This window comes from Polypterus senegalus, chromosome 1 (assembly GCF_016835505.1).
Source record: "Polypterus senegalus isolate Bchr_013 chromosome 1, ASM1683550v1, whole genome shotgun sequence".
NCBI lineage: Eukaryota > Metazoa > Chordata > Cladistia > Polypteriformes > Polypteridae > Polypterus > Polypterus senegalus.
The window spans coordinates 38,057,333-38,074,160 of record NC_053154.1 but is presented as its reverse complement, the minus strand read 5'-3'; the positions used below and the strand labels follow the sequence as shown (position 1 = coordinate 38,074,160).

General features: G+C 34.0%; 1 protein-coding gene across 19 annotated transcripts in view; it reads right to left on the bottom strand.

The window, feature by feature from the left end:
* The window catches only part of LOC120524878 (erythroid membrane-associated protein-like), a 111,295-nt gene that overhangs the window by 60,100 nt on the left and 34,367 nt on the right, over nt 1-16,828 (bottom strand). For 10 of the 19 annotated variants that reach the window (XM_039746707.1, XM_039746751.1, XM_039746716.1 and 7 more), the window contains exons 4-9: nt 11,473-11,490; nt 11,341-11,376; nt 11,051-11,077; nt 2,749-2,790; nt 2,601-2,636; nt 1,601-1,627 (exon numbers count right to left, since the gene is read on the bottom strand). In XM_039746707.1, the coding sequence (XP_039602641.1) occupies nt 1,601-1,627; nt 2,601-2,636; nt 2,749-2,790; nt 11,051-11,077; nt 11,341-11,376; nt 11,473-11,490 (186 nt within the window). The remainder of the gene's footprint in view (nt 1-1,600; nt 1,628-2,600; nt 2,637-2,748; nt 2,791-11,050; nt 11,078-11,340; nt 11,377-11,472; nt 11,491-16,828) is intronic. The other 9 variants (XM_039746767.1, XM_039746799.1, XM_039746814.1 and 6 more) reach the window with 7 other exon arrangements.

Here is a 16,828-nt window from a genome sequence, read left to right as displayed (position 1 = left end):
TAGTTTTTAGTACTGATGTTCTAACATGCATAGTGTAGTGTTGTAAGGTGCATTCCTGTCACACTATCATGATGAACTTCTCTATGTTAAATATTTCATCGATAGCAAAAGAATGGACTGCAATAATCAAAATATATCTAGAATGTTTCAGTATTATAACATTTTTTAACAAGGGATTGTGACACGCTGTACTTGGGAGCTCATCAGTACTCTTAATTTTGAAGTATGTCATTATGCTTGGTTTATTTTAACAAGAGTAATGTGCCAGATCTACTCTATGTTAGAATAAACGTTGGAGACGGACATGCTTGCAACAAATTTTCTTTATCTAACATTGCCATGAGTGATTATAACAACTATATTTATATTCCCACATGCAAGCATACAAAAATTGTGTTATTTGTTCAAAGGTTTCTTCTTTTTTTTACTGCTTGTTTTTTAATCTAATTCAAAACTCTGATTTTCAAATATTTCTTAATATTTGATATTAGATTCTATCCTGCATTATTAATGTCATGTTTGCTTTTATTTCTTTTGCATTCCTTTGACTATTTGTGAAGCGCTTTGAGCATTTGAAACATGCCACAAAAAAATATTATCATTATTATTATTATTGCTAAGTCCCATTAGTTCAGGTTTAATTGCTAACTTGGTCAGTGTCTGTATGGAGTTTGCATGTTCTCTCCATTTGTAAATAGACTGAGTGTGCATAACATAATAGGTAGACGTTAGAAATGAGTCATTAAGCACTCTCAATTGTGAAAATATGTTGATTCCTATATGTGTTGTTAAATTACAGTTTAGGGACACAGGAAGATCCCCAGGTTTTGTAGGCAGATCTTCAGTGTACATTCACAGTGTTGTCCTCTACAAAGGCAACTAAAATAGACTTTATACATCACATTCATTACTTTTGAGGTTTAATATGTTTGTCCCATCAATGCACATTATAATAACATCTTAGTGATATGAATTATTGTGTGTGTGAGGCATCATTTAGCTGGTTTGCCTACATTTCTTTACTATGCTGAGGCTTGTATATCTGAGTTGTGTTAAAAGTGATAATAGTATATCTGGTATTAATGTGGCATTAACATGGCACAGCAGCTTGAATCAGGATTTGCATGATATGAGATCAAACACAAGTGAGCACATTTTATTGTACAAAATTTCAGTTACTTAAATGTACAAGTCTCATTTACGATTGCCTGATTCAAATTGTGCAATAACAACATGTAAATTTATATTCTCACATCTTACTATACCTCATCATTTCTTTTTCACATTGTAAATCTCTAGCAATATTAAGAATACTGTAACTGCAATATGCTGGCACCCTACCCAGGGCTTGTTTCTGCCTTGTGCCTAATGCTGCCAAGACTGGTTCTGGACCTGATCTGAGAATTTTATGTTATGTTTATTTTTTAATAAATTCATATTATGTCATTTGAAAATATTTTAAATTACTGAATGAGTAGTCTGGACTTTGACTTTTGGGGTATAGTGATGGCTAGGTCAGCCTATCTACCCTTACAGCATGTAACTAAAGAGCTATTAAAGTACAAGAACAGTTGATGTATTAAAAATCTTCAATCCTTACCAAATTCCTGTTCCAGTTCATTTAGTTCTGAAAATGAAACAGAAGTTTAGCTACAGTTATTATTCACTTCAAAGGGTATATTCACTCTTTTGACACAATAATTCATTCTTCTCTTTGTTGCTTCTGACTACACACAAAATGTTTTATAACTGTTGGTCAGATCTGTAAAGATATGTACACCTAATCTTTGATATTACAGGTTTAAAAAGTTCAGAAATGTTAAAGTAAAAAAAACAAAAAAAAACTATGGAACATCCGGTCTGTTTCACCGAGCATCTTCTTTGGCCTCCTTGTTTCATGCTTGTAGACGACAGGAAAACAAAGCACATTGTTGTGTTAAAATACCAGACAGACAAAATAACCTGATGGAAAAATAAGTCTGCTTAACTAATTACTCACCCATATTGGAAAATACCCAATGTACATTAAAAAAAAATTACACAACACACAATGACTTAATTTTTAAAAATTAAAATAATTCATGAGGAAAATGAAAACATACTGATTCCTGCTGTACAAGGACTATTGTAGCTAAGAAAGTGAGTCAGGTGTGCATCAATCCACAAGTTATTTCCTCTTTTTATGGACCAATGGGAGCAAAACAATTCTCTGCTTAGCTTAAAACAATACTCTAGTCAACCACTGCGCCTTAGGGACAGCCTGTGCTACCCAGTTCTTTAATTCACCCCTGAGCAGCATGCCAATCTATTGTTTGGTAAATGGTAAAAAACACTTTGGAAGATACAACTTTTTCCTTACTGTTCTACTATTTTAGTAGACTATACACAAACAGCACATAAGCAAATCAGCAGCATTATTTCTTTCCAAGTGTGTGATATTATATATAATTTTTTGGAAGACCAGTTGCATGTTATTAGTAGCTGCAAAATCATTATGTGTATTTTGATTAGTATGTTTTGTGGTACTAGCTTTCGAAAAATTTAATTTTAAAACTGAATTTACTATACTTTGGCACATAATTTTATCTAGGTATAGTTACCTCTTTTTAAGGTAGTCTTTTCTTCATGTAATTTATCTAAAAATACATAAAGATACAAAACAATATGTATAGTATGTATATGTGTGATAATTACATACTGCAAATGTAAACAATGAATAGAATATAAAACTGAAATGTGTAAACTTACCATTTTGTGCATTTATCTTGACAATTTCTTTAATTAAATTCTCTAAAAATAGATATTACATTAAAAGTGATTATTTCTATAATACCTACTGAGAATGTACACAATGAATTGAATAAAAAATGAAATGCTTTGCATTATGATAATTCTGTTCCATAATTTTTAGAAAAACATGACATATACCAAAGGTATATACAGAAGTATACACATTTCTTAAACAAAAAGTGGAAGACCACCTATACTTTGTAGCTAGTCCTGTATGACTAATATTGTTATTCTTTCTTTACTACGCTCATTTACTTGATGTGAAAACAATACATTCCAGTAGCTGACATGAAAGTGCAAAGTTAACAAGTAACAGAGAGTGCACCATATGGACTGAATGATGAACTGGAAATATAATAAAATGACCGTTAATTAAGGGTTGACAGGGTCCGAATAAGCTTTAGATATGCAAAGAACAGAGCAGAGCTGATAGGTTATCCTTCAGGTCAAATTCAAGGTCTTTTTATTGCCCCATGTACAATGCACAGCAACATTCTTGCCACATACAAGCATAATATCCCTTGCAGACACAATAATCAACATAAAGCATCAGAATAGAAAAGCTTAAACTTAAATTTAATTGTAATAATAATCACAGTGAGTAACACTAAACACAACATTATGTACTCTAGAATCACAGAAGATGTGGCACTTGATGTGATCAGTTGATTAAAGTTTTATTGTGTGTCACAATTGAGCAGCCTTATTATCTGTGGGTAGAAACTGTTCTTAAAACTCAATGTTCTGGTTGGTGTTAATAGTTTTAAAATACTTGCCTGATTGAAGGAGGAGAAAATGTTCTAGTATGGTGCAGGGTGACAGGGATCCATTATTGTTTGTTTCGCGTTTCCCAGACAGCACTTACCAAATAAGTCCTGCAGAAATGGTATCTGTGTACCAGTGATAATCTGCCCCGTTTATACCACCCTCTGCAATGCCTTGTGATCCTTAGCTGAAATGCTGCCATACCAGCACATTACTTTAACATGGCCTTTTTATAACTTCACTTTAACTTAATACTGATACTCTGTATGTTCAATTCTTCATAATAATTATTCACAGTGCCTCCAAAATCCATACTGACCCCTACTCTCTCTTCTGTTTCTTTTTCTGGTTTCGTTGTGGTGGCGGCCTGTGCCACCACCACCTACTCAAAGCATCATGATGCACCAACATTGATGGACTGAAAGCCAGAAGTCTATGTGACCATCATCATCAGGTCCTTCCATGAAAACCCTAAATACAAAGAGGACTGTTTGACTTATGTTAGGTAGATTGCCCAGAGGGGACTGGGCGGTCTCTTGGTCTGGAACCCCTACAGATTTTATTTTTTTCTCCAGCCTTTGGAGTTTTTTTGTTTTTCTGTCCACCCTGGCCATCGGACCTTACTCTTATTCTATGTTAATTAATGTTGACTTATGTTTATTTTTTATTGTGTCTTTTATTTTTCTATTCATTTTGTAAAGCACTTTGAGCTACATTTTTTTGTATGAAAATGTGCTATATAAATAAATGTTGATTGATTGATTGATTGATGCAACTTGTCAGAATGGGCTCTAGAGTATCTTTATAAAATTTGATGAAGGCTGCTGGAGACATTCAGGTCTTCCTCAAACATGTGAGAAAGTAAAGTCACTGATGAGCCTTTTTGATGACTGCTGTGCAGTGTTCTGTCCACCTAAGATCATTGATGATGGTAACCCCCAGGAGTTTAAAACTATTGACTCTTTCCACAGCCTTGCTCCCAAAGTAAATGGGGGTGTGATTTACCTGCAGTTTCCTGAAACCAGTTATCATCCCCTTAGTGTTCCTGACATTCAGAAAGAGTTTATTGTCCTGGTTCCACTCTGAAAGGAGTCTAATCTCTTTTCGATTGGCGAACTCATCTTTATAGCTTATTGGATCTATATCTGGCCATACAGTTTATAAAGGCCAGTTGAGGTGTAGGTTATTTGTTTTCCTTTTACTTATTTGCTTTATTTTTGCACAGTACAATGAAACTAATCCCTACAGATTTTATTTTTTCTCCAGCCGTCTGGAGTTTTTTTGTTTTTTCTGTCCCCCCTGGCCATTGAACCTTACTCTTATTCGATGTTAATTAATGTTGATTTATTTTGTTTTATAATTGTGTCTTTCATTTTTCTATTCTTTAATATGTAAAGCACTTTGAGCTACTGTTTGTATGAAAATGTGCTATATAAATAAATGTTGTTGTTGTAATCATTTTTCATCTTCTGGGTTTCTTTGACCATCTTTGGATTTACGGATGACTTGAAAGCATCTTCAACAGGGTTCTATATATTTTCTTCAAACCACTTAACCTAATTTAGGGTCATTAAGTACAAGTGTCAAAGTATTATAATGCACATATGATTCTTTTTTAATTTTAAAGTATATTTAATTGTTTGATTAGGTAGAATTGCACTTTGTGGTGTGCTTTATTGTTTTCTTTGATTAAGCACTTATTTAATTGATTTCACTCATTATGCACTGTTCAATTGATTGGGTGTTTTTTACATGACTTTTAATTATATTTAATTGGGTGGGGACAGGACTGAAGTGGATGCAAAAAAGGAGGGATTCTTTGGGGCAGAAGATGGAAGTTTGCCAGACTTGGTTCAATGAGAGGAAATGAAAGGAAAAGATTAGATGTAAAAAAAAGAGAGAGAGAAATGGTTGCAGGACTTTGTAGAGGATGTGGAAGTGGCTATAACAGAGGGTTGATACCAAGTGGTTTGTGAACTGAAACTTTTGTGGTTTCCTTTGTGGGAGCATGAAGCCACCAGTCTAAAAGTAAAGTATTATTAAATTCTGGACAGTGTCAAATTCATGGAAATTAAATTCATGGACAGTGGCAAAAATGGCACCTCATTTGATCGAGAACTGTCAGCTTTGATTTAGTCGTTTAGACGTTTCCTTAATTTTATGTTGCAGTTTTATCCTGGAGAGGAGTACAATTTTTTAGTGGAATATTAGAGTGGGTCTTCAGGAATCTCTGATGACTGGAGGATCAGGTTAAAGACTCCAGGGATGATTGCTGTTTTTGGGACAACACAGTTACGCAAAAAAGAGAAGTAAATGGAGGTTTTGCCTGATGGTTTTTAATCATATGAATGTTTTAAATAAATGTTATAAATGGAGTTTAGGACAGGCCATGAAAGGATAGTAAGTGTGTAAAAACAGATATGCATAGTAACAAATTCTATCCCAGAATTTAACAGCAAAAGTAAAAGAAGCAACACGTTAAAAATAAATTGCATTAATGCTAGAAGTATCAAGAATAAAACAAGTCAGTTGGACTTGTATGTATCTGAGCATAATTATGATGTTATAGCAATAATAATAATAATTATTCTTTACATTTATATAGCACTTTTCTTACTATTCAAAGCGCTTAATAAAAGAAACCTGGCTAAAAAAAAGATGGAAATGAATATAACATAGAGGGGTATGCATTTTTTCAGAATTTAAATGCATGTCTTCTACAGCTGGATGAAGAGTAACAACTTTGTGAGGTTACCTGGATTCACCTGAAAAGATAGATGCCATATTTTAGGAGTGTGCTATAGACTCCTCATTGCAGACAGTAATTTCAATGTACACTTTTTTGGTAATATTAAAATGGCAAGTTTACAGGGTGATATTATTGTCATATGGAACTTTAACTATCCAAGTATTAAGTGGGCTAACCTTGCAGACAGTGGAGTACAAGAGCAGGAGCCTGTCTAGATTTAGCATTTTGCAATAACCAGGGCAGAATTGAGGGTGTAGAGGAGATTGTACCATTAGGATCAAGTGACCATAATATAATACAGTTCTCAGTGTTTGGCAGAGTGTGGATGCAAAGACCAAAAGTGTTAAGTTTAACTTTGGTAAAACTAATTTTGAACAGATGCAGCAATGTCTACAAGAAATAAACTGGAATAAGCTTTAAAGTGTGGAGACAGTCAAGGAACAGTGGAACAGGATTAAAATGTTTTACAAATAATGCACATCCGGTACAAACCTAAATTTGAAAATAGTAAGAAACTAAAGAAAACTCCACAGTGGGCTAATGATGAGTTGAAAAAATGCAAAATAAAAAAATAGCTGTATAAGATTAATAACTCTAATGCTAACTGTAGGGCATATGAGAGCATGAGGGCAACCATTAAGAAGGGTCTTAGGGAAGATAAAAGGCCATTAGAGAGGAATATAGCAGATAAGGCAAAAGATGACTTTAAGTATTTTAGTATTAAAAGAACAGTCAAAGTTGAGGTGAAGTGTATCAGGAATAGTAAAGGGGAATTGGCAGTGAAATCGCAAATACTCTAAACTTGAATTTTTCTGAAGTCTTCAAATATGAGGAAATGGATAACCTCCCAAAAATAATTTGTTTTTTGTGTTGGCCTGTATTCAGTATTCTAGCAGGTCCCTCACTGCCAGCCTGTAATAAGTCTGTGGGAATATCTTTTGCGTTGCAAGTCTTGCTTTATCTCATTTGTCGGAAGACTCACAGCATATCTTCTAGCACTGCTGATTTGCAAGAGATATCCTTTCTGGATGCTGAAGAGCAGCTTGACTGGTGATCTTTCTCTGAGTCTCAGCTTTGCGACAATGCTGTTCATCAACAAAATGTATTTATATAGCACATTTTCATACAAAAAGTGTATCTTAAAGTGTTGCAAAGAATAAAAAGAAAAATCATAAAAATAAAAAATACAAGAGTCCCTAATGGAATTAAGCATTAAGTAAGTTACTTTTGATTGCAGGCAATTTTTAAGCTTCTAATAGCTATAGAAAAAGTTATAGAAAAAAGAAAATATTTGGCTTAATTTCAGATGCTGTGGTCACATGGCTATACAGGAAAGGGAAAACAGGAACTCCAGCTGGTGATGTGTCAGCACAGACATTTCAGAATCTTAAGAATGTTCATGTTTGTACAGAGCCTTACAAATATCTAAGTGTATTTAAAGGTTCCTATTAAAATACACAAGCATCTAAGGGAATGATGCAAGCATTGAAGAAATGTGTCTAAATTTTTTTTTTTTGGTTAAGATTCTTGCGGGTGTTCACTAAGCATTTGCGGTGACAGAGCAAGCTGAATACGGGCCCGTAAATCATGTGAAATAGAAAGCGATTTGCTGTGCTGCCTTTCTTTGCACTTGATGTAATTCAAATGTCTGAAATCAGAATGTGCTGATCAGCAAAACTTTTAACATATGGACAGAAAAACGTATTTTTCAGGTGCCTGCTTTTTGCTGACAATAATTCACCTGCCACTTCACAAAGGAGAAATCCTTTATGAAAATAAAACAGCACTGATCAAGAGACTGACGGCCATCATACAAGATCAGCATATTGCTGCGAACCAATCACTTTTGCTTTAAAAAAGTTGTTTAACAATGTAGCAATGCAAACCTTTTTGTAATTATTCTATATTTATTAATTTATCTTTTTTAGTTTATATTCATAGCTCAAAATACATGATTTTGTGAAAATAATCCAGTAGCAGAATTATGTTTTAACATATTTGTTCCCCTTTTTTCAATTTCTCTCTCTCTCTCAAAATAGATAGTTGAAATATAATATTCTTTTTGTTTTTAACATTAGCCATATCATACATATTGCATACCAGGGATTTTTTCCTGCCTTGAATCCAAACCTGCTGGGGTAGGCTCCAGGTGTCCCACCATCTTGCTCTAGATAGATAGGTTTAGATAATGTATATATTGTTCCTAACCTCAGATGCTGTTTCTGTTGTTTTGTGCCTGTCCATACAACTATTACCTACTCTTGCTCTGCTTTTTAAGGGTTTACTGTTCTTATGCATGGGCTGTTCAAGTCTTACTGCCCCTAACCTTGACACTAAATGCTTGTTTTTCTTGGTTTCCCTCAGTAGAGCCAGGTGGAATCTGCAAACTGATTCCAAGCCTAAGAGTCCTGTTGTTCCTAAGCCCCCATGATTTTCATGATCACACCTAGCAGAACACAGTAGAATCTATTTTCTGATCTTTGATATCTTTTCAGGTCTGCAGGTTAGGGCTGTCTTAACACATGGGCATGCTAGGCAGTTGTCTGGGGTCCCCACAAGCTTAGCGGCCCCATGCTAATCTTTGTATGTTGTGACTTTCTGTTAATAAATGAATACTATACTATACTAAGCTATAAATATTTATTATAAATATTTGTTATTGTATTACAAGTGGATATTGGCATTCACCTCAGATTTAGTATCATGGTCACCTCTGCAACCTCACATGAATATATGTGTACGGATCTCACACACTGCATAACGTATAAGTGTATATGTTAATGTCACTTCAGCTCAATTCTCTGCAAAGGAATTTCGCAAATGTTTGTGTTGAATACATGATTAATAATAAATAATTAATAGTAATTTCATACTGTGTTATATTGTTTAAACATTTGTGTTGATTAATATTTGCTGTACAGAATTTTTAATATTTAAACACTGATTTTGGTGGAAGTATCAATAAAATAAATATATAATTAAATTTATCGACCATCTACATTTTTATTCCTGTGAGTGGTTGTGTAAGTAGGGCCCCCAGTGCACTGCTTTGCCCGGGGTCCTATAATGCTGTTAAGACGGCCCTGTGGCAGGTGGCAAAATTCTGTCTATAAATTGTATGTGCCTGAGATGGAATCAGAGATCATATGGCTGGTAGAAAATAAAAAGTGCAGTATGGGAGTTTTTTGAAAGCAATATTGAAGGCAGTCTATATATAAGCACATTGTCTTTGAGCGAGATATGTTGTGTGGTATAGACATTTACAGTCAATAAAACCCTCAAATCTTAAAATTCACCTAAATATCATTACAAATTGGCCTGTTCTGGGCAATAAAAGGAAAATATAAAAATTGCCAACAATCAGAGCACATTTGTTCATCATAAATGACATAGAAAATATTTTAAAAATTATAAAATTGTATAAAATTGTTGATATTCTGTACCTGGTTTTGATTCTGCTTTTTTTTAATCAGGCAAAAACAAAACCAGATAGTAAACCATATACTGTAATGCAGTAAGCTTCCACTAACATATCCAGATCCATCAAGTCCATAGTTCTGTCTGATTGTGACACAAAACTAAACTCCATAGTAGCTCTTTAACCATACCATAATTACTAAAACGAAAACTGAAACTAATAGATATAAAAATAAAATGTAAATGTCTTTGTGAAATAAAAACTAAATTAAAACTAAAAATACACAATGAAGGAAAACTAAAACTAAACTGAATTTCCAAGTAAGGTCAGAAAAATATAGAAATAAAAACTAATACAAAAAGGCAAAACTATAATAACCTTGGTGTGATGGGTGTTTGTTTTATATGTATTGATGTTTTCATGGACATTTTTCAAACACACCAATAGCTCAGAGCGTGCCTGCTCACTGATGACCACTACAGTCCTGAACTAGACATGCAGATGAGTCTGAAATCAAGCCTTTCAAGCCTTTCTTCTGGGATCTGGTTTATGGTTAAGTGCTTTCACCACTACTATTCTTGATAAACTTAATAAAACATATATATCTTATTATGCTTTAATAAGAGTTTGGGATAGCTCAAATATAAACATATAGAGTAAGAAAGAAACAGGTTATTTGAACTCTACAATAGAGGAAAATGGAGGAATGCAAGAAGGAAGATCTTTATGACCATGATCAAAAGGTTTTTTAAATGTTTCTAAACAAAACAACAAACTGATAACAGACATATTAGAAAAAAAAACAAACTATTCAAAAAACTACTAAACTAGTTATGTGATATAAAAACACATGATATATATTCAGACATTAAGTGTGGAGCCAGGGAGAGAGATGTGAAGAAAGTGCACACCTTTGAAAAGTAACAGGCATACTAGTACTCTCTGTTTTATAAGATCTCTCCACCTTTGCTAATAAAAATTGTTTGGATCCTAAGTTGAATGTATTTATTAGAGAAAAGCTTTCCACATCATAATCCCACTTCTTTGACTCCTGCTTAACTTTTCCATTCGTTTACTTCTGCCTTCCTTTTTCTTTGACAGATGCTGCTATTAATGAATAGTATACCCTAATGGGCATATCTGTGACCTTTATTAGCTGCTATTTTTCTGCTTTCCTAAGGAAATTATGACCCATGTAAGTACTGTATAAGCAAGCAGGATTCTCATCTGAGACGTGACAATAAACAGTTTTCATTGTCAAAATGTGCAGTACTCTACAATAATAACAGAAGTCAAACACAAAATAAAAATTTAAGCTGAATGCTTACCATTCTGACTTCTTTGTTCATCACATTCTGCAAATGTAGCACACACATATCAGTTAGTCTTACAGATGTCAAAGTGCTTTGATGTCAAGTATCTTACAAGGGAAGGTTAATCTCTAGAAGAACGCTTTTATTTTACAATTTGTTGTATACACGGCCTTTGATTTTTGCCACAAAAACCAGGTAACACTGTGCCTAATAATTTAAGGTAAAATTTTATTGTATCACTGCCAGCAACATGACATGAATGAGCTATAAAGCAAGACATGCGAAACTGAGATATACATGCTTACCTCTTTTCAGGTTAGTATTTTTTTCCTTTGATTTCTCTACAATAAAGAATATTTATTTTTTGTGGCCATTATAGTGAGAATTATCTTCTATACACTTAACGAGTGAATAGAAAATGAAACCGAAATGCTTACCATGTTCTTTCTTGTGTTCTTCAAGTGGTAAAAATGCAGCATAAAAACAAATGGTTATCCTCAGTTCACAAATTTTATATTTCACATTTATTAACATTAAGTAAATGTTTCTCCTTAAGAGTAACTTTCATTAGTAGAAATTATATAATGTTTGTTAAAGACCTAACAGATTATTAGTTAATGTACATTTATTGTAAATAATTTTATTGGTAACACTTTAGAAATATTTTATTAATAAGTGACTAAAAACATATAATGCCTCTTTGCTGAACATTTATTCATTAGTTGTAGATCTTATTGCAGTATCTACTATAAAACTAAACTATTTAGTCATTGTAATGGTTTAACATTGAAAGTTAGAGTTATTATAAAGTGTTACCAAAGCATTTAGGAGACATACCAAATTCAAATAAATCTCTCAGTAACAAATGTTGATAATTATAAGATGATAACAGTAGCCTAAAAGCACAGTCCTATATATGCAATATAATAATTAATATTTTGTATATATACTACACAACATTTTGAAAATCAGATTTTGAGATAATATCTTTAAAATAAACTGTATTGTAGCCAAAATTTATTATGAATACCTTGCATGAGTACAATGGAGCAAGTCATCATAAGGGTAAGATTACTACCTCACAATTGAAACTTCAGTGGATTATCTCATTCCATGGAAAGAAGGTCATATTTGACAAGTGGAGTTTCAAACAAGTTCATTTCCCCTTTACACTGTAACCTAGATATACCTAGAAGAACCAAGAACAATGGCACACTTGGACAAACGATATTAAAAATGACTAGGGATGAGGAATTCCTGAATATATTTGCGAGTTCTGTGCATTTATATGGGCTTGCTGCTCAAAGGTGTATATGGCTCAGCTAAGTATCTGCTATAGCTGATACTTGGAATTCAAGGAACCTGCTAATAAACTGAAAAAGGGAAAAGTTCATTGGTTCTCCATTATATATATCCATGTAACCTAACACAACTTGGAAAAAACTTTCCATGGGCAAGCAATAGCTATCTGAGAAAACAAAATCCAGGAGATAGAAATTCAGTAGCACCTCCTTCGACTGTGACTTGGTATATCATGGCATCGGGTTTGAGTTTGTGATGAAGTAATTTTTTTAAATTTATTTTTTCTATACCTTATATGACCATTTTTATGCATATCTATACTCATGTATATTGCTATTACAGAACAAAAGGGTTTACTTTAGCTTCACTTAAAAGATGGTGTAGCTTCATATGATAAATTGTGTACGTTAAGCTTCTATCTTTCCTAGTAATTTTCTGCAGTCTATATAGGATGATTTACTACTTGTTAACTGTCTTTCATATCTTGGTATACTAGCTATGCTACCTTCTAAGATGGCTTGAAATCTAAGTAATCAACATAGACCGCATAATGCAGCATGCAATACATATGTTTCTGTTATACACCATTTGCTATGGGATTTGTAAAAGCGGTGTTAATGTTTGTGATGTGCCATCTATTGGAGTGAAGATGCAATGCATTTTATTACTAAAAACATTTGTGAAACATAATGTTTTAGAATGACTGAGACATAGCAAACAGAAGGACACAGAGACAGACACAGACATTTATCCTTTTATTAAGGTGGATACAAGCCTGAAAATCTCTTTTATCATCATTGTTATTGCTATTATTTATTTATTTATTTAGCAGACACCTTTATCTAGGGCAACCTACAAAGCAAGTTACAATATATATCAATTCTATCACCGATTGTGTGCAGGAGTGCCTTTCATTTTATCTCATATTTTGCAATGTACACACTATCACCTGAAACAAAGATTCTCCAAGTTGCTTTTAATGTACTAAACTTAACTGCAATCCTATCAGTTAGGCTTACATACTAAGTGGCCAATCATCACACACAGAAGGTCTGAGGTCTACTTCCCACACTATTTGATTAAATAAAAAAAGGAATTGTGGGTTGAGCCAAGCCACCTTGGAGCAATGAACACATTTGACCAGCATGCATTAGTTGCATAATAACTAAATGAAAGTGGTTTCTGTTTGCAAAAGCAAATTCATTCTGTGATGATGCCCTTATTACAATATGTGTGCAGTCAAAAGTGCATAGCAACATAACAACACTACACTACAACCATGAAAAAAAACACCACAAAACTGCAAAACTGTTAGATGTGAAAAAATAAGAACAACTGAAATTTAACATTATCACTGGGTTGTCCAATATTTACAACTCCAATCTGATAAAAAAAAAATTGCCCACAAACATGCCAAAAAATGTTACAAAGAAACTGACTATGATTAGAGCTCTTAATTATAATATGTTAAAAAAATTCTGCTACTAAAATTTTTAATGCAACCTATAAATGTGTTAATTTAAACCAGTCAATTTCACATTGCCTCACACATAACCAGCAGTGGAAAATGAATCCAAGTCTGTTAATACAGTAGACGTAGAAGGGCATTGTCTCTTGATCATTACCTGTATTGTTTCTTGTTAATGAACATCATTCACACCATTCATCACTTATAATATGGGATTTCCCCATATAGGAATATAAAATGCTGTGTACCATATTGAATTAATAAGGCACATGATTTGTCCAGTATTTTCATACACTTTTTTTCAGTGTACAGAATAACATGAGAAAATTTAAAATCAAACCAGTTATACCAGTGCATTGCATCCTTGTGATTATGTAGGCCAATATTTAAAAAATAGTGGAACATTCAGAATAAGACACAACACGCAGTGATGTCTGTTAATGCAAGTCTGCATGTGAAATGTAGGAGGTTATTGAGATAAAGGTCTCAGTGGTAGACAATGTCAGTGGCTCGGTCCTGTCCCTGGAGATAAATACGCTTGCTGTGGAGCTTTTTTGGTCACCCATGGAGGAATATCGGACCTGAAACGGCACGGTGCAGGTGCTACCCTTGTCAATGCAGCTAAACAGCAAATGACACAAACTGGAACTGCATGGTTCCTTATACCTCACTAACACTTCCTCTGAGTCAGACATGGTATTTTATTCTTCAATTAATTGTCTGTTACCTACTACAGCCTACATTCTAGCCCATATTAACATATATTACACTGTAAGCAATAAAATAAGACAATAATCAGTGCAAATTGATCATGTTATATATTTCAACCTAGTTGAGCTAAGGATTAGGATAGATAGAATTATTTTATATTTATATTTATTTGCTTAACAGATTCATTTATCCAAATCAACTTACAAAGAAGGTAAACGTAATTGAGTAACATCAATAAGGGGACTATTTTGAATAAGAATAGTAAGACAGGTTATAAAAGTTGATCACCACAAGTGAAGAGCTATAAAGCTAGCATAACAGAAAATTATCAATTAATAATATGAAACATATCCACAGAGAAAAAAACATTCATCAACAGTCTCACAGATATTCTCAGAAGTGCAGAGTTTTCAGTCACTTCTTAAACACACAGAGAGGGCCAGCACTATTAGATTGAGATGGACAACTCGTTTCACCAACTAGGAGCTGTATATGAGAAAAGTCTGGATAGAGATTTGATACCACACAGAGGTGGCATCGCTGTTCCCTGGCAGATTTGAGTGGACAAGAAGAAACAGCCTCTCACGAGTGTCTACATATATGAGTACACAGATGCTGACCTTTTGACTACACAGTAGGCAAGCATCAAAGATATGGACATAATGCATGCTGCTACTGGGAGCTAATGTAGCAACCTGAAGAGAGAGGTGACATGTGCCCATCCTGGCTGGATGAATAAAAGATGGGCTGCTGGATTTTGAACCATGTGGAGTGGCTTGATGGCACATGTGGGATCTCCTGCAAGTAGTGAATTGCAGTAATCCATGAAAAGCCTGGACCAGAAGTTGTGCTACATACTCAGTTAGATAAGGTCTGATTTTCAGGAAGTTATACATCATAAATCATAAATGATAATTCCCTGACAATGTGAAATTTAACACACCTAAATAAATAACATTATAAATACTGTACATATTTAGATTTTATTTTTCAGTCTGTCCTTTGCTATTTAAAAGCTTAATCTACACACATTTTTAATCGAATGACTCCTTCTCTCCAGGTAACACCTGCAAAGTTGACTAGTGTGTACCATGCAGTTAAGCATAACATGAGCTATAATAGTGCTGATTGTGCACAAAAGCTGAACCATCATTTTTATATTTCTGTTTTTTAATATTTATATGAGTTTATAATTGTTAATGCTTTTGGTATGTTATCATGCAATATAGAAGTTCAGACCATACATATTATTTTTCCCAGATAATACAGCTACCAGTGCAGGGTAAGGGGGAGGGTGTTTCTGTTATATAATATGCATAGGCAGGTGATTATTAAAATTGTTTTTGAAGTAGAAATTAATCACCAAGTTACTTCTGCTTTAGAGAAAAATATTAATATGCTTGAAGGAAATACAATAAAACAAACAGCAGCCTTAAGTATAATATATGTCCATAATAGCTGTCCTACATGCCAATTTGTTTTTTCAGCCATTCTCTTCTTTTTTTGCATTCAATCCGTCTCTTTTTCAAAGTGGGTAAACGTGGGTATTGCCTCCCTGGGGACTTGTTTCAAGATTTTATGATGTTCCACTCCCTAAAAAGTAAAAATAATACTTATCCTTTATTTCCAGCCCCGGGCGTGGTTAAATCTTTTTCTTGCAGAACGTATAACGCTGCTCGCATTGTGAAGAGGCGGGCAGCTGAACGCACATTAAAGAGATCATCTTCTGGCTTGTTGCCGCTGCTGCTGGCTTGCTGTGTCTTCTGTTTGTCGCGCTGCACGTCGATCATTTAAAATCCTGTACAGCAGCTGTCCTTTTGCCACTTCATGTCTCTGCCACTTGCATTGTAATGGGGGGCGGGCACTGCTAAATGCACGGCAAGGAATAGCGATCAGATCATCTGCTGGTTTACTGCTGATGGCAAGCTGCATGTTCTGCTTGTTGCTTGTCATTGTTTTAAGAGCTGGGAGCACATGAAGTGTGTCTGCCAAATGCATTCCAATAAATGCTTGGTTAGATGCCTGTGATCTTGTTTTAAATGTTGTCTCACTGCCTTGTCTCGCATGACGTTAAAGTGTCTCTCGCGGGACGTCAAATTGTCTTCCAAGAAGATCACGTCTTATCTCCCTAGCCTCCCTCCCAAGATTTTTTTTATAATAGAGAGAAATGTTGTATCAACCCTTTACAATTTTTCATGCAAAGGCTCATACAAATAAATTCTTGTACGTTCTAGATGGCTCCATGACCTTCCACATATTGTGCAGGTAATGGTTGTAATTAGGCAAAAAAATGACATCTGCGTCAACAAACT